Here is a 20,989-nt window from a genome sequence, read left to right on the forward strand (position 1 = left end):
CAGGTGCCAGGGCAACAGGGCCTAACAGCCCCATGTTTGAAGGCCATCTCTGGGCAGAGAGCAGGAGAGGCCCGGGAGAGGTGGGTGGGCGTGAGGGCACGGGCTTCCTTCCCTCCGTGGCTGAGCGGGGCTGCAGGTCCGTGTGGGTCTGAGGGTGGAGGCAGGTGGGGTGAGGGAGGTGTGGGCGGAGTCAGGACACGGGGGCCTGGGACAGGGGTCCCCATGCAGCCTGAGGATGAATCGAGCCCCGCCGAGGCCGCGGTTCCTGGTGGTCCCTGCGGAGGGGAGTGTCCGCTGGGGGGGTCCCAGTCACCATGTCTTTCTGAGATCATCTGCTCGCCTACTTTTTAGGTCCTTTTGCCCCTATTTCACTCTTCTATTTGTCAATCTGTTCTCTTCGTTTTTCCTTTTCAAAAAGCGGGATACTCCACGCAGAAGATTCATTTTGGTTTTGCACATATTAAGGTTTTGTAGGAAAGTTATTGCAAACGTTATAAACCTAGTAAACCAATGCAATTAACTCCCACAGACTCATCCCCAGCCCCCTGATTCCTTCTCTGATCCCCAGCTGCTCCTCAGGTTTCCATCCCAGCCCCTCCGCCTGGGATCCTGTACCGCCCCCCAGCACCCCCCGCCCCCCATAGAACCTCCCAGACCCCGTTCCCCCTCCCTGGCAGCCTTCTTGCATGGAGGCTTCCCAAAGGTGACCTGACCAACGCCAAATCACAGCAACTTCTGCTGGCCCAGAGGCAGGCGCCTCTACCCCTCCCTGGCACTTGGGTATGTCCCCTGAGGACAGCCCTGTCCACGAGCTCTGTTCCCACCAGACTGACACTTGGCTAGAGCTCCCCAGCCTCTTGCTGCTGACAAGGCCTTTCCTGGCCTCCGAGAGGGGTCAGCGTCCTGCCTGTCCTGCCCCAGCCTGGGCTCCCGGCCCATGAGATGACCAACAATAATAGCGGCTGGATTAACATAGCAGGCATTGTCTTCCTCTGACCATAGGGTGGGTATTAGGTGTTCATCCCTCATCCTAAAAATAGCCAGTGAACAGGTGCGGCCCCTGCACACCAGCTCCCCGGATGCTGTTGGCATGTGGCCGGTGACAGAGGGTGGGTCAGGGGACAGAGGGAGTTAGTTTCACCAAGTTCCAGGCATGGGGTGCGGGGCGCCGTTTGGAACCGGGGAAACCCACCAGGAGAGGGTGCAGAGCATCTGCGGACCCTCAGACGCCACGAGCTTGAAGGTCAGCTCAGCCCCAGGACCCTCACTGGACCCCCTCAGCACTGTTTACGTCACCCCCAGGTCCAGGCGTCTCCCTGGTGCACGTGTACCAGAGCCTCAGAAGATGCCCGAATGTCAAGCCTTTTGCCCTCTTGGAGCCTGGGCTGTGGGGCCTGGTTCCCGCATTCCCTTGCGAGAGATGCAGGGCCAGCGAGCCGGCCCCCCTTCCCCCGGGCCTCCCGGTGCCCTGGCGCCATCCCTGCTGGGAGCCCCATCCAGTCTGCTATCCAGTCCCCCTTTCCGGGGCTGCCATCTCCTAGGTGGTGGCCGCTGTATGCAGAGGCGCCGTGCCCTCCTGAGCCGGGCACACGTGTGTCTTCAAGCCCGCCGGCTGCTGTGCATGCTGCCATGTCCCCTTCGTGAGGTGTGTGTGTGGTGGGCGGGGGGGGGGGGGGAGCGGGGAGGCGGGAGGGGCTGCGTCTGTTCTATTTTTACCCGCCAGTTGCTGTGGGCCGTAGTTTTCATAGCTTCCCCTCCACTTGCCCCCTACAGTCTGCAGTCAACCGCAAGGCGAGACCATCTCACCCACGGAGACCCAGGAAGGTGAGTGTCCACCGCCCGGGCAGTGGAGCTGGGGCTCCGGAATCAGGAGCAAGTGAGGGCTCGGATGGCGAAGAAGATGGTCTTGCCTGTGCCACTGGGTTTGTTGGTGGACGGTCCTAAGACAGTCCCACAGCATTCAGTCCCGTAGGGCGGCCTCTGCCCTGCAAGACTGTGGCTGGAGGTGAGGCCCCTGCCCGTTCGGAGCCGTGAACAGGATTTTGCAGGCTGCCCAGGGAGCCCCCGGCAGAGCCTCGAGGATCGTTTTCACACCGCAGCCCAGCCGTCCCAGGAGGGAGAGGGGCGCGTTGGGGACCAGAGGGGGCAGAGGGGCTGCATTTGGAAGTTGAGGGGGAGCTTGGTGAGCAGTGCAGGGGGCGACGCCCGGGTCAGAGGAGAAGGAGGGAGCAGGGGCAGGACTCGGGGGCTGGAAGGCTGCACATACGCCCGCGCCACCGACCAAGGAAGCCGTCCTGCCTCTTTGTTCTTTGTCTTTGACAACTCGCTTGGCGCTCTTTGCTGTCTGCACAGTGGACAGAGCAGGTGCGGGCAGAGCGCCAGCCAGCCTCCTGGCTCTGGCGCAGAAGGGGGGCTCTTGGGGGAAGGCAGGGGGGACCGCACTGGGATGGGAGCTCGAGAGCCTGTGAGCACATCAGTGAGGACCCGAGGCGGGGGTGGGGCGGTGGAGGGGGAGGGTGTCGGGCGGGGTGGGCACTCTAACGGGGGGCGGGGCCGGGAGACTGTCCCCAGCAGCGGTGGGCGGGCTTTCCTGTTCAGAGCTCAGGGCGCTGGGGGGTCCACAACTGCAGCCTTGGGAGCACAAGCCTTGTCAGCAGTCAGTCAGGGAGGACCGGGATGCCCTTGAACTGAGGTCCAAGATGGGGGTGCGGGCGAGCAGGCGGAGGAACACAAGCCTGAGTAGCAATTTGTGGTCCCTTCCCTGCTCACACGCAGTCACGTACACACTCACGCTTACATCCCTGCTCACACGCAGTCACGTACACACTCACATCCCTGCTCACACGCAGTCACGTACACACTCACATCCCTGCTCACACGCAGTCACGTACACACGCTTACATCCCTGCTCACACACAGTCACGTACACACGCTTACACACACAGGCCCACACACAGCCTCAGTCTCGGTCTCACGGCCTGGCTGGCCTGTCCCACCCATGGGGCCTGGGGGAGGGCAGCCCAGGGACCCCCACCTCCCACTGTGGGTCCCGTTATCTCCCTCTTGCTGTTGGGGGCCGGGAGCGCGGCTCTCCCACCCTCTGAGCTGCCCACTCCATCCTGAGTTCTTATCTTGTCTCTGCTTGTCTTCCAGGGGACCTGTCGAGGGGTCCCGTCTGGTGGGTGTCAGCGCAAGGCTGGGACCCCTTGGCCTGGTGATTGTCAGCGGGCGGGCCGGGGGCGGGCCCGGAGCTCGGCAGGACGCCTGGCCTGGCTGGACAGGTAGCGGCTGTCTAGGGGGCATGGACACGGCCGGAGGCCCCACCCCCCACCCCCCAGCCCCGCCCCCGACCGAGGACGAGCACGTCCCTCCGCAGTGAGATCTGTGCCCCCGGGGACCGTGCTGCGGGGGCTGGGGGTGGGGAGGGCTCTTCCCCAGCTGCCCTTCCTCTCTGGACCTCCTCGGTGTCTTCAGAGGAGTGCGGCCCTAGAATAAACAGCTGGCGATAAAATCTAATTGCAGCCAAGCATCTCGGGAATGTGTGGACTGTTTCTACTCCCCTCTGTGCCCCAGGGTGACAGCTGAAGCTCTGGGTCACACTCCCTCCACCGGGCCTCGCCCTCCCCCCACCCCCGAGGCAGCGGCAGATGGGGCGTGGTTAAGGCTTTCGGATGGGAGATTCAGGCGGGGTGGCTGAGCCCCACCCAGGCTTCCCAGCAGGAGGGGAAAGGGTGGCGTCGAGGCGGAGGCGGAGGCGGCTCTGGAGGAGGTGACGGTGGCCACTGTGTACGTGTCCTTCAGGGTCAGCCTGCCCCTACCCACACCAGGCTCTGGACCAGATCCAAACCCCTGGCCCTGTGCTCAGCTCTCCCCTGGCTCCACCCCCTCCCTGATCCTTCACTTCATAACCCAGCTCGGGCTCCCAACCCCCGCCCGCACACCGGCTCCCACCCCAGCCGTGCCCCTCCCTCCCCGTGTCGTTGGCACAGTGCCCACCCCCTGCACTGGAATGCTGTCCAGCCCAGGCCAGAGGGTGGTCAGGCCTGGCTGTGGAGCATCCCCCTCTACGGCTCGAGGACCTCCTCCTCCGTCTGAGCCCCAGACTCTCGGACTAAAAGGGGTCCCAGGGTCACACAGGTCAGGGGGCTTCATACTGTGCTCCACGGGCGCAGGACCTCACGGAGGGGCATGGGGTCCTGGGCTAACGCCCCTTCCACCAGGGCCAGTCGCTCTATTGATTGGACTTGCTTTGAACAAACGGTTCAGGACCAAATATTAAATGGAAAACAAGTTCTCTAACCCCTGATTTTGCAGAGGGAAAAGCTGGCCCGGGGAGGGTTAGGGTGAAGACCAGAGTGGGACACGGGGTTTTGCCCTGACTCCTGGCCTGACCCCCCTCAGGGCCCCTCACGGACCTGTCCCAGCCCATCACCATCCCCGTGAATGGCGCCCCCTGGCGGTGTGCCGTGTGGTGGCTTCCTGTGGCCTGCACTCACTGTTCCAGACCCTGCCCTCTCAGACCTTCATGACCACCCACTGCCCACAGGACAGCCTGCCTCACCCTGTCATTCGAGGCCCCGTGAGCGAGCACCCACCCCCCCAACTCCAAACGTGTTTTCTGTGTATCCCATTCTGTTCCCCACAGGTGTCGGCAAATGTTTTCTGGAAAGGGCCAGCTAGGAAATAGTTTAGGCTTTGCAGGTTACATAAGGTTCTGTCCATAGTCTTCTTTGCTTTACCGTCTTTTAAGCGAACAGTCCAGTCCTGGCCTGTGAGCTGTAGTCTGCAGATCCTGGTCCTACACACCTGCCCAGCAGAACCACTTTTGATCCTCATCTTGTTTCTTTGCCTTTGTAAGGTTTCTCTCCCCTGTGAATGAGTGAGTAAATGAATGGAGAGAAAAGAGTAAACGGACAAGTATTTACCCCATCCTGACCCACTGGAAGGCGATACGTCTGATTTCTCCTTTCTGCTATCGGACCTTCTTTCCCAGGCTGGGCGGCTGACACAGCCCCACGGCCCAGCCAGGTCGGGGTGAGGGCAGGAACTGTAACTCTCCCTCATCCATGGTTCCTTCTGCCCCAGGTGCCGCCCCACCGCTGCCATGCCGGAAGTGTAAGTAGTATTGCCTCCCCCCCACTCCCCGCCCCCCCAGCCCCCGCCCCGGGGCCCACCTCCCCGCCTCCTGACCCCGCCCCGGGGCCCACCTCCCCGCCCCGGGGCCCAGGAAGGCACGCGCCGTTGCTGCAGATTTCAGACCATCTGTTCGGTCCCTGAAGCAGTTCCCCGGGAGACCAGATCCTAAAACAGGCACAGTCCTGAGAGCCGGGGTCCCCAGGGTCCACGTGTCCTCCCAGGCTTTGGGCAGAACTGGCTCTTAGTTTGTTGCTGGAAGACCCTCTTGGCCTGTGTCTCAGAGTTTGTTTGCACTGATCAAATGGATGGATCACAAGCCCCAGGCCATGATTTAACGTTACCCAGTAGATGAACAAGCTTTGGGGAGGTACCTACTCGCCCGGGAAGGAAGTTTTCATCAGCCTGGGACCCCACCTTGAGGGTACCATCCTCCCCAGTGTACAGTGGCTCGTGTCTCCCAAAAGGGCCCCCAGTAGCCCACAGGGCCTGAGGGTTTCTATCCTATTCTGCGTGTGCTCGAACTGGCCGCCCTGCACGATGTCTGTCTGCTTTCTTTCTGTGTGCTGTCACCGCGCCCCTCCCCCAGCCTGTCCACACGGTCTGCTGTCGCACGGATGCGATGCACTGTTCACACTCACTCTGTCTTCTGCTCTCCCCCCCCGCCCCCCGCCCACCCTGGCCTTCCTGTGATGGATGCCTGCAGCGAGGTGAGTAAGACTGGGGGTGTCTCTGTCCTGGCGGACGTTCGACAGGTGGCGGTAGGGTGGGCATTTGAGGAGAGAGAGCTTGGGTCAAGGCCTGGGGAGGGGTGCTCAGTGGCTGAGCAAATTCCCTGGAGAATATAAACCTTGGGGGAAGATTCTGGACGTGGGGCTCCTCAAGGTCCAGGGAGGGGGCGCCCCAGTGCATCACGTCCCTGGAAGGTGGTCCTGGGGCTGGGACCAGACAGAGGCGGTGCGACTCTGCACCCATGCTGACCACCGAGCCGTTCTCCCTCACCGGGTCTGAGAGCGCGTCCAGCTCTGGGGGGCCGTCCTGTCCTTGCAGATCTACATCGGAAAAGTGGGAGGGAATCATCCGTGGGTTATTCCAGCCCCGCCCACCACCGGACACGGAGGGAGGAGCAACAGGATTCTTGCCCTCCCCTCGGGTCTTAGCCCTGCCCCCGATACAGCCCAGGTCTGTTTAGACTGCTGAGGACACACACAGCCTGCGTCCCGCCTCGCCCGGGGTGGGGACTGCAGCTGGGGAGCTGTGGACTCAGCGCTGGCGGGCTGGGAGTCAGCAGCACGGATGGAGGGGACGCTCGGCAGAGATTCTGTTTTTCCATAGTCGTGTGAATCTCTAAGTTTCACTGAGGCTCATATGAAAGTGAGTCCCTGGTGACCGATGGGCAACGAGGTGGCCAAAATCTCCCCCGGTTGGTGGGGAGATGGTGAGACATCTCCGTGGGTGCATGACAGTGTAAACCGCGGCTGGTGAGGCACATAGCAACAGGCCATTCCCTCGCAACCACGTGGACCGGACACACAGCAAAACCCTTGGCTTTCGGAGAGGAAAAGACAGAGCACCCTGAATAGCTGGATTAGAAGCAGGTTCCAGGCACGAGAGCCCCTTCGTTTTCTCCCACAGGGACGGCTCAAAGCCGATTGCTTCTTCTTTACGCACAAGAATAGCAAACCCAGGCTGTGGCCGGGTCTCCGCAGAGTAGCTGCAGGTGGGGGATGGGGGGCGTTCACCAGTAGCTCGAGAACTGACCGCCTGTGTCCAGGAGGAGACAGGAGCCCTCGGAGTTAGGGATGGAGCAGACCCCTCTCGCTTCCCTGGGGGACGCTGCCACGGGGCCAAGACCTATTAGGACGTATCTAGTCAGCAAGAGATGTCAAGCATGTTTAATAAGAAGAGAAAATATTGTCTGCATAACTGAGAGCAATTTACATGGATTGTGTTGACATCAAGAAGAGTTTGGACGTCTAAAGAGATGGAGCGTCTTTACTGAGGGAACTCAGGGCTTACTTCTCTGGTGACACAACATTGCCCCAGCGCGCCAGGCCGCGTGCCTCATGCCCGCTGTTCGAAGCCGGTGCTCACCCACCATCTCATTCTGTCTGTAGTCCCTCTGTGGACTGGGTAAGGTGGGTCTCAGCATCCTGACTCACAGATGAGGAAGGGGGTGCCCAGACCCTGTGACCCACGCAGTGTCTTGCAGGATTCAGCCCCTCGGTCAGGGAGCTGAGTCTCTGAATCTGAGGGGTGCAATCACAAGATGAGCTTTTAAGGGACCCTGAGGTGAGGATTCTGGGTTAGGATGGTGACAGGCTGGCGCTCATCCCGGCCTGGTCCAGATTTCTGGTTCTATAGCCTCCACCTCACCCATCTCTCCTCCTCTTTCTCCTCAGAGAAAACCCAAGATTACTGCCTCCCGCAAACTCCTGCTGAAGGTGAGCGGGGTCCTGGCTCTGGGGAGGTGTCCGGGGAGGTAGAGGGGTGCAGTGCACCTCTCGGGGGGAGGGTCATGGGAGGTCAAAGAGGAGGGAGACCAGAGTAGGGAGGAGGTGGAGGATGAGGAGAAGGGATGGAGGATGAGAGGGGATGGAGGAGGAGGGGATGGAGGACGAGAGGGGATGGAGGAGGAGGGGATAGAGGACGAGGGGGGAAGGAGGAAGAGAGGGGACGGAGGAGGAGGGGATGGAGGAGGAGGGTAAGGAGGACGAGGGGATGGAGGACGAGGGGGGAAGGAGGAGGAGAGGGGATGGAGGAGGAGGGGAAGGAGGAGGAGGGGATGGAGGACGAGGGGGGAAGGAGGAGGAGAGGGGATGGAGGAGGAGAGGGGATGGAGGAGGAGGGGAAGGAGGAGGAGGGGATGGAGGAGGAGGGGATGGAGGATGAGAGGGGATGGAGGAGGACGCGGCAGAGGGAGTCTGGCCAGAGCCCGGAGCCTGTGGTCAGAGGGCGGGAACCTGGAATTCTGGTCCTGGCACCTTCCCAGGGCTTGGCAGGAGGCGGGGCCGTGTTCAGGGTGGGACCCCTGGTGGGGGCAGAGGGCTTGCTTTATTTTGGTAAGAGATTCTTTCTTAGGAGCTCTGGGGCCCCAAAAGATGAGAAATGGTAACAGGAAGATTGAAGGACAGTAAGGTCCGGGGTCCAAGAGCGCGGGTGCTGGTGTGTGGTCCCCCGGGCTTTGGCGTCACGTGGCCGCGCACACACTCCCACTCTTGGCGGCTGCCTGGGCGGGGCCTCGTCCGGGGCCGGACTGGCGGTCGGGGGCCCGCCTCCCCTTCAGGCCCCGCTGCCGTGGGGGGCCGGGGCCGCGCTCACTGGGCGTGTCCTGCGCAGAGCCTGATGCTGGCCAAGGCCAAGGAGTGCTGGGAGCAAGAGCACGAGGCGCGGGAGGCCGAGAAGAGTCGCTACCTGGCCGAGCGCATCCCCGCGCTGCAGACCCGAGGCCTGTCGCTCAGCGCCCTGCAGGTGGGCATGGGAGAGGGGCTCCCGAAGCGGCGCGCAGCCCCGCGTCAGGGGCTCAGACTGGCTCGGCCCCAAGCTCTCTCATTAGTCTTCACAACCCCGTGGGGCGGGGGCGGGCTGGGGTGGGGCGTTGGGTCCCATTTTACGAGCGGGAAGGGAGCCTCAGCAGGGAGGAGGGTCTTGCTTGCGGGGGGTGGGGGGTCTGAGCAGGGGCAGGTCGCGTATCGGAGCAGCGTGACGGTGCAGAGCGGGGAGCTGGCCAGCGCTTGGGGGGGCCCACTTCTCCAGACCTGCCCGTCCTTCCCCTGCAAATAGGCCTTTAATGTTTTTATAACATTGATAAGAGTTTAAACACCAGTGACTGCAGAGTGAAGGGCCCGGAAGGAGATACAGATCTCCTTTGCCTTACGATGGGGTTAAGTCCCAAGAAACCCATCGCCAGGTGAAACTGTCGTAGGTCCAAAGTGCACTGTCTACGCCTCACCCAGCGCACATCACAGCTCACCTGGCCCAGCTTAACCGTGTGAGGACCCCACTCACGGTAGCTGAAAGTTGGGCGAAATCAACTAACAGAAAAGCCTATTTTATAATAAAGAGTTGAATATCTCATGTAATTTCCTGACGATGAAAAAGCAGATGGTTGTCTGGTACATAAGGGTTTTACGTGTGTGGGTGGCCACCCTCACGAGCGTGGGGCTGCCTGGGAGCTGGGGCTGCACTGCCCAGCACCGAACATCACTAGGCAGGATTAAAATTCAAAATTCCAAGGATGGTTTCTACTGAATTTGTATTGCTTTCTCACCATCATAAAGGCAAAGAAGATAATAAGCTGAGCCATCGTAAGTCAGGGACCATTTTTTAAAAAAGACATTTATTTACTTATTTTGTCTGTGCCAGGTCTTAGTTGTGGCATGCGGACTTCTTAGTTGTGGCATGCATGTGGGATCTAGTTCCCCGACCAGGGATGGAACCCAGGCCCCCTGCATTGGGAGCTCGGAGTCTTACCCACTGGACCACCAGGGAAGTCCCACCATTTGTAGACCAACACGTCACCGACGGTTACCTCCAGGCGGTAACCTATGTTATTACTGCCTGGTGGTAATAATTCCTATTTTATTATTAATTAAATAATAATTATTATTATCACTAATTATTCCTATTTTATTAGTAGTAGTATTTTTTTGTTTGTTTAGGCTGCACCGTGCGGCATGCGGGGTCTTAGTTCCATCGAACCCGTGTCCCCTGTATTGGGAGCACAGAGTCTTAATCACTGGACCGCTAGGGAAGTCCCCTTATTTTATTATTTTTGCTTAATATATAATTTTCAAAATTTCTACAATTAACTTACATTCTTTTTATCATAAGAAAACTTTTTAGTGATAAGTACCTTCGGAAAGGAAAACAAAGGACTTCCATTCAGAGCGAAGGGGTCTATCAGCCCCTTCCACAGAGGTGGAGGAGGGGCCGGGCACCCGGCTGGGAGGTGGAAAAGGGGGGCTGGGGGCTGAGCGGCTCCCTCATCTCCCTTCCTGACTCCCCTGCTTCCCCAGGACCTGTGCCGGGACCTGCACGCCAAGGTGGAGGTGGTGGACGAGGAGAGATATGACATCGAGGCCAAATGCCTGCACAACACCAGGGAGGTGAGCCGGGGCTGGGGGGCGGCAACACCAGGGAGGTGAGCCGGGGCTGGGGGGTGGCAACACCAGGGAGGTGAGCCGGGGCTGGGGGGTGGCAACACCAGGGAGGTGAGCCGGGGCTGCGGGGTGGCAACACCAGGGAGGTGAGCCGGGGCTGGGAGGTGGCAGGGGCACAGCTGGAGCAGGCTGGCTGGCTGGGACAGGGTGGTGTGTGAGAAGGTGGGCGCAGCCAGTGCAGGTCAGGTGGGTGGCGGGTGACGTCTGGGGGTGTCGGGTGGGCACTGATGTGGCAGTTGTGGACCAGGTCCCCCTCCCACTGCCGGGTCTGGGGAGTGGCACTTAGGAAGCTCCGGTCCCTGCACTCCATCCCCCAGGGCTGGAGTTGGGCAGAGAGAAGGTGATGCTTTTCACACAGATGAAAAGCACAGACTTCCTCCAACCTATAAGGTGGGCTCTTCAGTGGAAGAGAAGCCACCCCTTTTATTCACCCACACAAATAATCACAGCCTGTTAATAACACCTTACCTTGCAAACGGCTTTCATGTGCCTTGTCCCTTTAATCCTCCCTGCACGCCTGTGGACGAAGTGGGTGCTTTTATCTGCACCTGACAGATGAGCACACAGGTTCAGAGAGGCTGAGAAACTCGGCCCAGGTCACACAGCAAGTGGACCTGGGATGGGCCTGGCCTCGGACCCTCACTCCAGTCACTCAGCACTCCCCCGGCATGGGGCGCGGGGCATCAGCTCCACCCAGACCCAGCTCTGGTGCGGTGGGCAGGATGCGGAGGGGCAGGGCTCCTGCTGCTGGAGTGGGCGCCTGTTCCAGCAGAGGAGTGGGGAGGGACTAGAGCCACTTCCCTCCTTCCCACTCCTCCCCAGCAGGAATGACGGTCTGTGGGTTCAGGGATCCCCCCAGAATTTCCTCCTGAGGTTGCACCCTGGAAATCCCCCAGGGGGCTCGGACATGGGGTTTATTCATCCTGCTGGACCAGGGCTGTGCCCTCAATGACCTGCTCTGAAGGCTCACTGGGAAGGGACTGGTTAGAAGCGGGAATAAGAGGAAGTGGCCCGTCCCACTGCAAACAGGGCTTCCGAATGACACGTCTGTCTCTTCCCTGCATGGCCGCCATGGCCGCCACGGCTAACCGAGTTCCCTCTCGGAGTCCCACTCACCCCTGTACCAATTGAATAGGATAGAACAGAGGTGGCTGTTTGCAAGGTGACAGATAGTGGGTCTGGGCGTCCCCGAGGGCCTGGCCTGGAGCCTGGAGAAGTGGGGCCTGGCTGGGGCCCGGAGCCCTGAGCTGCCCCCTCCCCGCAGATCAAGGACCTGAAGCTCAAGGTGCTGGACCTGCGCGGGAAGTTCAAGCGCCCCCCCCTGCGGCGCGTCCGCGTCTCGGCTGACGCCATGCTGCGCGCCCTGCTGGGCTCCAAGCACAAGGTGTCCATGGACCTGCGCGCCAACCTCAAGTCTGTGAAAAAGGAGGACACGGAGAAGGTGAGCCCCGACCTCACCCGACGCGGCCTCGGCCAGCCCTGCACCCCCCACATGAGCCCCGCCAGCTGGCGGCACGTTCCAGGACCCCTGTTCTGGGAGGAGGGCTGGGATGTCCCACCTCTTAGGGGAGGCTGACTTCCCATCACCCAGCCGCTCCTGCGCGGGGAGGGCCTGGTGCTAGGTGTCCCCTGTGTGGCCGCCCACAGGAGCGGCCCGTGGAGGTGGGCGACTGGAGGAAGAACGTGGAGGCCATGTCCGGTATGGAGGGCCGCAAGAAGATGTTCGACGCTGCTAAGTCCCCGACCTCCCAGTAGAGGTAGGCGGAGCCAGCTCCCCGCTCCCAGGCCCCAGCTGACAGGGCAGCAGGGACGCCAGGACGGGCGGCTGGCGGGCTGGGCAGGGTGGGCGGGGAAGGGGAGCCCTGAGGTGGCTCAGTCCTGGTCCCCCGAGACCGTAGGCACATCCTTCCTGCTTCGGGGCCCTTCACTCCCTCACCTGCAGCATGGGGGTTGCGTCAGTTCCGTGATCCCCCAGGTGTATCACCTGGGGCGCAGATGATGTGGCCCCTCCCAGGCCTGCTGGATCTGAGCCTCTGGGGTGGGATCAGCCCCTGGGTGACTCTGATGCCAGAGCTTAGAACCCCTGGATTCCATGACCCCCAGGGCCTTCCAGCTCTGACTTTCCAAAAGTCTAAAGCGCTTTTAACTGCCTCCTGGGGAATCCTGCAAAGTGCCCAGCACTGGTCGGGGGGCTTCCATTCAGAGGAGACAAGGCCACCCACTCTCCGAGGAAGCCGCTGGAGAAAGCAGAACGTTAGGACACGTGGAGCCCTCTGTGGGCGTGCGGAGGGCACATGCAACAGGGCAGGGTCTGTCCGACAGCCCTGTCCGTCTGAGAAGCCTCCTGGAGGGGCAGGCTCTCCGAGGATGTGATGGGGTTGCGGACGCAGGAGGGCGTGTCAGGGGCTGATGGTGCAACCAGAGCTCAGAGGTGGGGATTAGCCACGCGTGGGAGGATGCCCAGGCGGACAGGTGCGAGGAGCCCCGTGGGGAGGAGGGTGGGGAGAGCTGAGGCTCGTAGGAGCCCCTGTGGACAGCAGTCCAGCCTGGGTGCCGGGGTGAGAAGGACTGGGAACTGAGGGCTGCTGCCTCTCTGTCCTGCAGGCAGCTGGCCAAACTGTGCTCCGGGTGCCCTGCCTGCTCCTTCCTGCAGCCCCGCCCGCTGGCCTCTCAGCATACCCCCCTGCACTGCAGAGCGCGCCCCCTGCTCCCACGTCTCCCCTCCAGCCTGAGCGCCTTCAGGCGGGACTGGGATTAACAGACACAGAGGGGAGGAACGGCAGCATCTGAAGACGTCGCCTGGCTGGCGGGTGGGCTCCCTGGGGCTCCGGCCGCTGTGGGGCAAACAGGCCTCGAGGAGGCATGCACCCTCCACTCTGTATGTCAAGCGCCCGTGGGCGTCACAGCCTCTCCATTAAAACCAGTGTCCTGCTCACTTCTGCAGCTCTGGCTGGAAGCACCTGGGGGAGGGGGAAGGCAGGGAGCCTGTGAGGGAGGCTGTGCTGGGCTTCAGGCAGCAGCTCGGGGCAGCATGGAGGGCCACCTGCTCAGGTCCTCCTGGTCCCCCTGCCATCTGGTCCGGTGACACCACACAGCACAGCCTCACCGCCAGGGTGCTCAGCTCAGCCCAGCCTGACCTGCAGCTGTCAGGGGGCCCCTCCATTCCCAGCCCCTGGCCCTGCTGCTCTCACGGGGCCGTTCCCCCGGCTCCCCTCTCCCGGGTGCCCTGGTGTGCCTGACCCTCGGGGTGAGCAGTCAGGTCAGTGTCCTGGCCCAGCCAGGGGGATGCCCTGCAGTTCCACCCCGGCCACCAGGCAGCTCCTTGTTCACGCCTGCCCTGGGCTCTCCCATCGGGTCCTGGGCCAGCCCTGTCCACCTGCATCCACCCTCCCTGACTGTCTTTCCTTCACACTCCTGACGGACCATGTCCCCCAGGACTGATTCTGTCCCAAGCTGTGGCAGTCAGTTGTCTGTCCTCCAGGTCAGGTCCTTTCTCCATCCCGCTGACATCTGGGCCAAAGCCCGGTGAGGGGTGCAAGTCTGCTGGGGTGGAATGGGGGGCCTGGGGGCACCCCTCCACACATACGGAGGGCAGCAGCTCCCGTGGAGCAGAGACCAACGTCTGGGCCAGAGAGGCTTTTCCGGGCAGTGTCGTGTGACTCCTGAGATATGCCTACGAGGAAGCGGCTGGTCCCCGGCCCGGCCCTTGGCTTTTTGGCCGCCCGGCACTGGCCCCAGGAGAGGCTGGGCTGTGTGAAGAGCCCTCCAGCTGCCTGTGAGTCCCTGTTCTGCCCTCTGCTCCCAGTGCATTATCCACCATAAATGCCAGAAGCTGGGAGCAAAGTGCAGCACCAGGGGCCCCTGGGCCGGGGTCTGGCTCCCGGCCACGCAGCCGCCAGCCGCTGAAGGACCAGCAGCCCGAGATGTGCTGGGGGAAGAGCAGTCTGCCTGGGTCCTTGCTGCAAACAGCTCAGTGGGCGGAGAGGTGGACGTGCTCAAAGAAAACAGCTCCTAGAAACGCGGAAACTCTCAGGCGCAGACACACCCAGACACACACACACCCAGACACACATACACACACCCAGACACACACACACACACACACACACACACACACACGCAGCGGGAGAGCCCGGCGGGGCTGGGCCAGGCACAGAGCCTGGCTTGGGTCTCATGCCTGGCAGCCACACACACGCCCCCTTCCCTGACGCACAGGTCACTGCAGCCGGCCTGGGTCCGTAGCGTGGCCTCCCCCCTCTGCTTCCTCTCAGCCCTGGGAGATCCTGGCCCCGAGTTGCAAAGGCAGTGCTCCGTTCCGCCCCCCAACTACTGACCTGGGGCCCAGCACGCTGGGGCCCCCACCCTGCCCTGCAAAGCCAGGCCTGACTCAGAGCAAACGCCTGGCGCGGAGAGCCCGTGGGAGGAGGGCCCTCTGGGAAAGGGCCCCTGCCCCACCCAAAGCCCTCCGGGAGGATGTCCAGTCCGTTCTGCTTCCTGGCAGGGCCAGACCTAGCCTACCCCCGTGCAACGGAGCCCTGAGTGGTGACGGCCAGGGGGCTCTGTCACAGGGCTCCTTGGGGTGGCAGTGGGCGGGGCTGGCTTAGTTGTGGCCACTGCAGGGCCTGGGCGGGAGGCGTGGTCTCTGGAGAGAGAGAACCACGATTCCACCCGGTCCCCACTCACCACGCAGGGACCCAGCCTGGACACGAGCAGGGCAGAGCCGGGAGCTGGGCCCCACTGAAGACCAGCGGCCGCAGCACTCACTCCACTCTAGGCACTGCTCTCTGCACCTGAATTAGCTCATCTAACCTTCACGACACCCCGTGAGAGAGGGACCACAACCACTCCCATTTCACAGATGGGAACAGTGAGGCACAGAGAGGTTAACAGCTTTCCATGGTCACGCGGTTAGTGAACGAGGGGCCAGGACCGAACTCAGCTGGTCTGTTAGAGCCCGGACTCTTAGTCATGACTTAATAACATGCCTTACCAGAATCACATCATTACGTTCTCACCAAAACCTAAGGGTACCTGTTATCTCAGATTCATTGACACATGAGGAGACGGAGGTTGGGAGAGTTGAAGTCGCGCACCACGCGTCAAGGGCTGTGACAGCTGCAGGCTGGGGACGGGGACCTGCGTCAACCTGCCTTGGCGGTCACCCTTCTCTGGGATCAGACTTGCCTCAACAGAGCCCGGCCTGTAACTTTCCAGAAGGGATGTGGCCGGGGACCAAGGGCAATGCATACGCACCTTGGAGTTCGCCTGTCCCCAGAGAGGAGAAAACGTTCAAATGAGATGCAAATGCACCCAAATGGACAAAGGGGCCGACTTTCTCCAACAGCAGGGACGCGGACCTATAGCAGCCGCTGGAGGGGGAGCTCCTGCCTCCTGGAAGGAACGAGCAGGGCAGAACGCCACCTGCTACGCCCCTGCCTGCCCCAGAGCCTGAGGAGGCCGGCCGCCCCCCAGGTCTCTATATCCACGGGGCAGGAGGCCGAGCCCACTGTCTGGGGCCCACCTCGCAGCAGGATGGTCAGGGCCGGCCCAGGCTCAGGGCTGCAGGGACTGGAGTGTCCCGCCAAGGAGGGAGCCCGTTAAACATTAGCCCCAATGGCCCCCCACGAAGCGAGTCGGGCTCCCCGCAGGGCTCCCGGCTGGCCAGGTTTGTTCCAGGTGGGTGAGCAAGCTGCCGGAGCCTGGGACAGGCCGCTGGGGCCGGTGCGGACGGCAGCCGCCTCTCCTGACCCCAGCAGGGCTCCCTCCTCAGCAGCCCGAAAGCTGGCCAGCGGGCCCTCCGCTGGAGGCGAGTGACGGGCACTCCATCCCGAGACACACTCCTAAGCGGGTCCCTGAGGCTACCGCTGAGCAGCGCAGCCCCCATCGGCCCGTGGGCCTGGTGCACGGGGCTGTAGCCGGCTTCTGGAGGCCCAGAGAGGGAGACTGAATGGCTCAAGGTCACAGCCCTAACCAGGGGTGCACAACAAGGCCCTGGACTCCCTGTAGGTGGACAGAGCTCTGGTCTCCCGGCCAGAGGCAGTGGGCCAGGGGCCTGAGCGGGTGGCCCACCTCTGGCCCCGGGTCAGCACCCACCTGGCTCCACCGGTTGACACGGGCTGGGTGAGCCCCACCCTCGGCTCTGGGCTCAGGAGAGAAGCATGGCCACACCTAAATGCCAGGGCAGGTTTTCCAACCCGGGAGCCCCGGGGAGGAGCGTGTGTGTGTGTGTGTGTGTGTGCGTGCGCGTATGCACTTGTGGCCGTCCCTCGGAAGGGGTGAGTCTGGTGTGTGTGCCCGTGAGGGTGGTGGCTTGCTTGCCCTTGAGTGTCATGGATGCCCACATGGCCCTCGTTTTAGAATTTTCCAGATGCAATTCCCCTGATTGGATCTCTGTGACCCAACTTCCTACTCCACTGCCCGCTGAGGAAACCGGGCTACTGCAGTGAAGTTTCCATAAAGCTACATGCATTCAGTGAAAAGGGTTCTCCTTTTCTCAAGTATGCATGCCTTAATTCTATTATTTTAGTATCAAGATACCCTGTACTTATGGGGTGGGAGCACAGGAAGTGGTAATTGTTGTCTTCTAATTTCTTCAAAAAACAAAATGGTGGGGCTTCCCTGGTGGCGCAGGGGTTGAGAGTCCGCCTGCCGATGCAGGGGACACAGGTTCGTGTCCCGGTCCGGGAAGATCCCTCATGCCGCGGAGAGGCTGGGCCCGTGAGCCACGGCCGCTGAGCCTGCGTGTCCGGAGCCTGTGCTCCGCAACGGGAGAGGCCACAACAGTGAGAGGCCCGCGTACCGCAAACAAACAAACAAAAAACCCACAAAATGGTGACAACACGATTTGTGTATTTATATTTTAAAAAGTATTATTAGTTGGTGAAACCCAAAGCCAGGGAACCACTGCCCTGGATTCTTTAGGGTGTGGGTCTTACCTCCCAGTCCCAGTCAGGCTGTGACTTCCAACCCCGCTGGCCTGGGGCCGGGGATCCCCTGGTCTCCACTCTGGCCTCTTTGGGGGAAAAGAAGCTGCCTTATGTCCTGTGTAGACAGAGGTTGGGGGCCGGGGATTCCAGAGCCCAATGTCTTCCTTGGGAGGGGAAGAGAGAGGGGGCTTCCTCCTCCCACTGGCTGGGGAGTCAAAAACTCCCCTCCTGGACCAGGGGATTCCCAGGGTGATAAGCCCTGCCTTCCTGGATTCTCCCCAGGGGAAGTGGCCAGCACAGGCTCACAGTTACTAACATATGCACACAATTATACGGTGAACACCTCTGTGTCAACCACTCATTTTAAGAACTAGGGAACTGCGATTCAGTATCTTGTAATTATCTATAACAGAAAATAATCTGAAAATAAGGAAGTAAATAATAATATAAATATATATGTATAACTGAATCACTTTGCTGTACACCTGAAACTAACACGATATTGTAAATTAACTATACTTCGATTAAAACAAAAGAACTAGGTTATTGCAAATGCTTTTGAAGCCCCTGCACACCCCTCTCCAACCATGACACTTCCCCTCCAGAGCGCTGAGCCTGCGCTCTAGAGCCCGCAAGCCACAACTACTGAAGCCCGTGCGCCTAGACCCCGTGCTCTGCAACAAGAGAAGTCACCGCAATGAGAAGTCCGCGCACTGCAACGAAGAGTAGCCCCCGCTCGCCGCAACTAGAGAAAGCCTGCGTGCAGCAACAAAGACCCAACACAGCCATAAATTAATTAATTAAAAAGAATTGCTTAGCACTCCTCCACTTGCGAATAGACTTGAGACAGTAGGTGTGGTTGCAGTTGGAGAGGATCCTGGGGCGGCGCTCGCTGGGGCTGGCTTTCTCGTAGGCCACTTCCATGCAGATCCCACACACCATGTCCTTGCTGTGCTGCACGGCAGACGAGAGCTCCACGTCCTCATGGGCCTCGAAATGCATGCTTCTGCTTTGAAGTTCATTAGAGGTGAAGATTGCAAAATTCACCCCTGTGAGAGAACGAAGTGATGAAATACCACCATTTACTCACCTTTTTCCTGGGAATAGGCCTCTGGGTGGTTTCCGGAGTTTCGCTACTGTAACCAGTGCTACCGGGGATGTTCTGAGCTCCTGCTTGGTGCCCGTGGTCCAGGTGCCGGGCCGTCAGCACTTGCTGGTTTCCAAGTACACTCCCGCAGCAATCTACCATCAGGGTGACTCAGATCCTGGAGAAGAAGGGTCCTAGACGCTGAGAGGCTCCGACCCAGCCTCCCAGGTGACACAGAGGGGATCTCGGGCTGTCTGGGGTTTCCTGTTCTCCTTCCCAAAGCAAGTTAGTGCAGTTCTGTAAACCTACCACGCCAAGTGCTAGTGTAGACGCGGGGGCGAATGAAACACTCCTGCTCTCCCCGAGACGCTCGGGGCGTTGAACACGGGCACGGATGCCCTGAGCACCACCCCTGCCCTTGTGATTGTCCCCTTCTCCCGCCCGCCCTGCACAAGCCCTCGGGTGCTGTGGGAAATGTAGGCCAGGCTGTCCTGAGCCCCGCCCCGACGTCCAGCCATGTGCTGGACAGCTCCCCGGGCTGTCCCTGGGGCCCTCACATTCCCGTGGCTGAGGGCAGAGATGCTGCTGACCACCTCACAGGGTGCAGACAGCCCCACACCAAGGGCTCTCAGGCCCCAGGGGTCAGTACTGAGGCTGAGGCCCCTCGGGCTGAGGTCACCGGCCCCTCAAGGTAGCAAGTGGGCGTCACCTGGCCTTCTCCCCTCCGCCCAGCAGCCCACCCCATGACCACTCGGCCTTCCAGACCTCCGGCCAACTCCTCCTCCCCCTCCTCTGCGCTCCCGTCTCGGAGCACAGGCTCCGGACGCGCAGGCTCAGCGGCCATGGCTCACGGGCCCATGCGCTCCGCGGCATGTGGGGTCTTCCCGGACCGGGGCACGAACCCGTGGCCCCTGCATCGGCAGGCGGACTCTCAGCCACTGCGCCACCAGGGAAGCCCAAGTCCTTTTTTTTATGGACGTAGAAGTAGTCCCCTCGGTGGTGGTCTCCCCCTGAAGCCTGGTCAGTGTTGCTTTCAAAGTCTCGGGGGCCTTCCCACTCAGAGGCCACTTGCCTTGTCAGTTTCAGCTATTGGGCAGGGTCATGGCCAAGTCCTGAGCTCAGGGCAGCATGAGGACCCCTTTCCTGGTGCCGTGACGGGCACACGGTGCTTCGGGGACATGAGCCCTCTCCTTGAGGAACCACCTTCCACTCGAGACCCCACATCTAAGTTCACGCCCCATCCTTAGCGGGTCCCTCGCCCCCTTCTCCGATGAGTGAATTCCACTCAACGTTCAAGCCCAACCCAGATGTTCCCTCCCCTTGCAGGCACCCCCAGTCCCTCCACTAGAATTAATCTCTCCTGATGACAGTTTCAGTTTTCATCACAGCCTGTCTTGAACACGGCTTGTATGTAAGGACGCTTAGGAGTACCTGTGTGTACCTGTGCTTATGCACACGTGTGTGTACCTATGCTTATGCACATGTGTGTGTATGCTTATGCACACGTGTGTGTACGCACGATTAGGAGCACACGTGGCTGTGCACCAGCACGTGTGTGCCTCCACTGCCAAACTGGGACTGTCTTGGGGTCAGGATCTGAGTCCCCACCATCTTGGTGTCATTGAAAGCCAGCGCTGTTTGCTGATTGTAGCAGGTGGAATTATGTTCCCGCCCAAAAAGAAAGGTCAGTCCCTAAGCCCTGGTAGCTGTGAATGTGACCTCACTGGGAAATCGGGTCTTTGCAGATGTGATCAAATTTAAATGTGGTCGTATTGGATCAGGGTGGGGCTGTAATGCAAGGACTGATGTCTTGATAAGAAGAGGGAACTTTGGACGTGGGCACAGAGACACCGGGACAGTTCCCTGGGACTCTGAAGGCAGACATGGAGTCACGTGGCGCCAGGCCCAGGGTTGCCACCAGCAGCAGCGGGACGACAGACGCAAAGAAAGGTCCTGCCCTAGAGCCTCTGGAGGGAGCACGGCTCTGCTGACGGACTTCTATACAATGCCTGCCCTCAAGGAACTCTTGGGGCACTAACACGCACATAATTCACTTTCCCTTACTTCTGGAGTTGTCTACGCACCAATCTTCCGTGTCTTTGGGTTTCTGTGTCCATAGACAGGGTGCTGGAGTCTGGGCTTTTAGAGACACCGCTGACTCTCTGCTGCTTTCATGAAGTGTCCCTGGAAAGGCCAGGCTTCAAATGACTGGGGTCGTTTGTCCTTCTCTGTTGAGATGTCACCACTGACAAACCATGGGAAGGACATTCTCTAGGTCCCCAGGGGTCAGCAGGCTCCCCAGGAAGTGCTGGGCCCCAAATCCCAGCATTCAGGGACCTGGGTTCTCACCAGCCCCTCTTCCTCTTTCCCTGGAAGAGCCAGTGGCCCAGGGCCTGCCTTGGCCTCTGCAGGGGTCTTGTCAGCTCTCCCGCTGCTCACCCCGGGATCACCAGCACGCAACCACGGACACGTGTGATCCCCACAACCTGGGCAAAGTATCATTCTACACACATGAGGAAACAGGAGATTTGCCCCACGTCACATGTTTCATACATGTCAGAGCCCAAAGCCCCATCTCCAGGCTCCCAGTCCAGCTCTCATTCCTTGAACCTCACTCCTCACCTCCTTTGGCCAAGAAGGAAGGCTCCCTGGAGGAGGGGGCATTTGGGGACGGAGATGCC

At 60.7% G+C, this 20,989-nt stretch overlaps 1 protein-coding gene and 1 long non-coding RNA gene across 6 annotated transcripts; one reads left to right on the plus strand and one right to left on the minus strand.

Annotated features, from left to right (window-relative positions):
- The first annotated feature begins 1,302 nt into the window (after positions 1-1,302).
- Positions 1,303-13,230, plus strand: TNNI1 (troponin I1, slow skeletal type). 4 transcript variants are annotated; one of them, XM_060126573.1, is made up of 9 exons: positions 1,768-1,824; positions 3,154-3,281; positions 5,086-5,119; positions 7,536-7,577; positions 8,473-8,604; positions 10,152-10,241; positions 11,560-11,736; positions 11,943-12,052; positions 12,900-13,230. In XM_060126573.1, the coding sequence occupies exons 5-8, from the start codon at positions 8,479-8,481 to the stop codon at positions 12,048-12,050; spliced, it is 501 nt and encodes a 166-aa protein (XP_059982556.1). In that variant the 5' UTR covers positions 1,768-1,824; positions 3,154-3,281; positions 5,086-5,119; positions 7,536-7,577; positions 8,473-8,478; the 3' UTR covers positions 12,051-12,052; positions 12,900-13,230. The 4 variants fall into 4 exon arrangements, 3 of the variants coding, with proteins under 3 accessions (XP_059982537.1, XP_059982556.1, XP_059982548.1); XM_060126565.1 differs by lacking the exon at positions 3,154-3,281; XR_009536141.1 differs by lacking the exons at positions 8,473-8,604; positions 10,152-10,241; positions 11,560-11,736; positions 11,943-12,052; positions 12,900-13,230 and adding an exon at positions 1,303-1,645 and having other exon boundaries at positions 1,774-1,824; positions 4,859-5,119; positions 7,536-7,582.
- LOC132507338 (uncharacterized) lies at positions 7,013-19,015 on the minus strand. 2 transcript variants are annotated; one of them, XR_009536148.1, is made up of 3 exons: positions 18,312-19,015; positions 10,764-12,532; positions 7,013-7,382 (listed from the first exon to the last, which is right to left on the minus strand). It is a non-coding gene; the product is annotated as an uncharacterized LOC132507338 (long non-coding RNA). The 2 variants fall into 2 exon arrangements; XR_009536147.1 differs by lacking the exon at positions 18,312-19,015 and having other exon boundaries at positions 10,764-17,013.
- Between the last annotated feature and the right edge of the window lie 1,974 nt (positions 19,016-20,989).

Source organism: Lagenorhynchus albirostris, chromosome 2, assembly GCF_949774975.1.
Source record: "Lagenorhynchus albirostris chromosome 2, mLagAlb1.1, whole genome shotgun sequence".
Lineage (NCBI taxonomy): Eukaryota > Metazoa > Chordata > Mammalia > Artiodactyla > Delphinidae > Lagenorhynchus > Lagenorhynchus albirostris.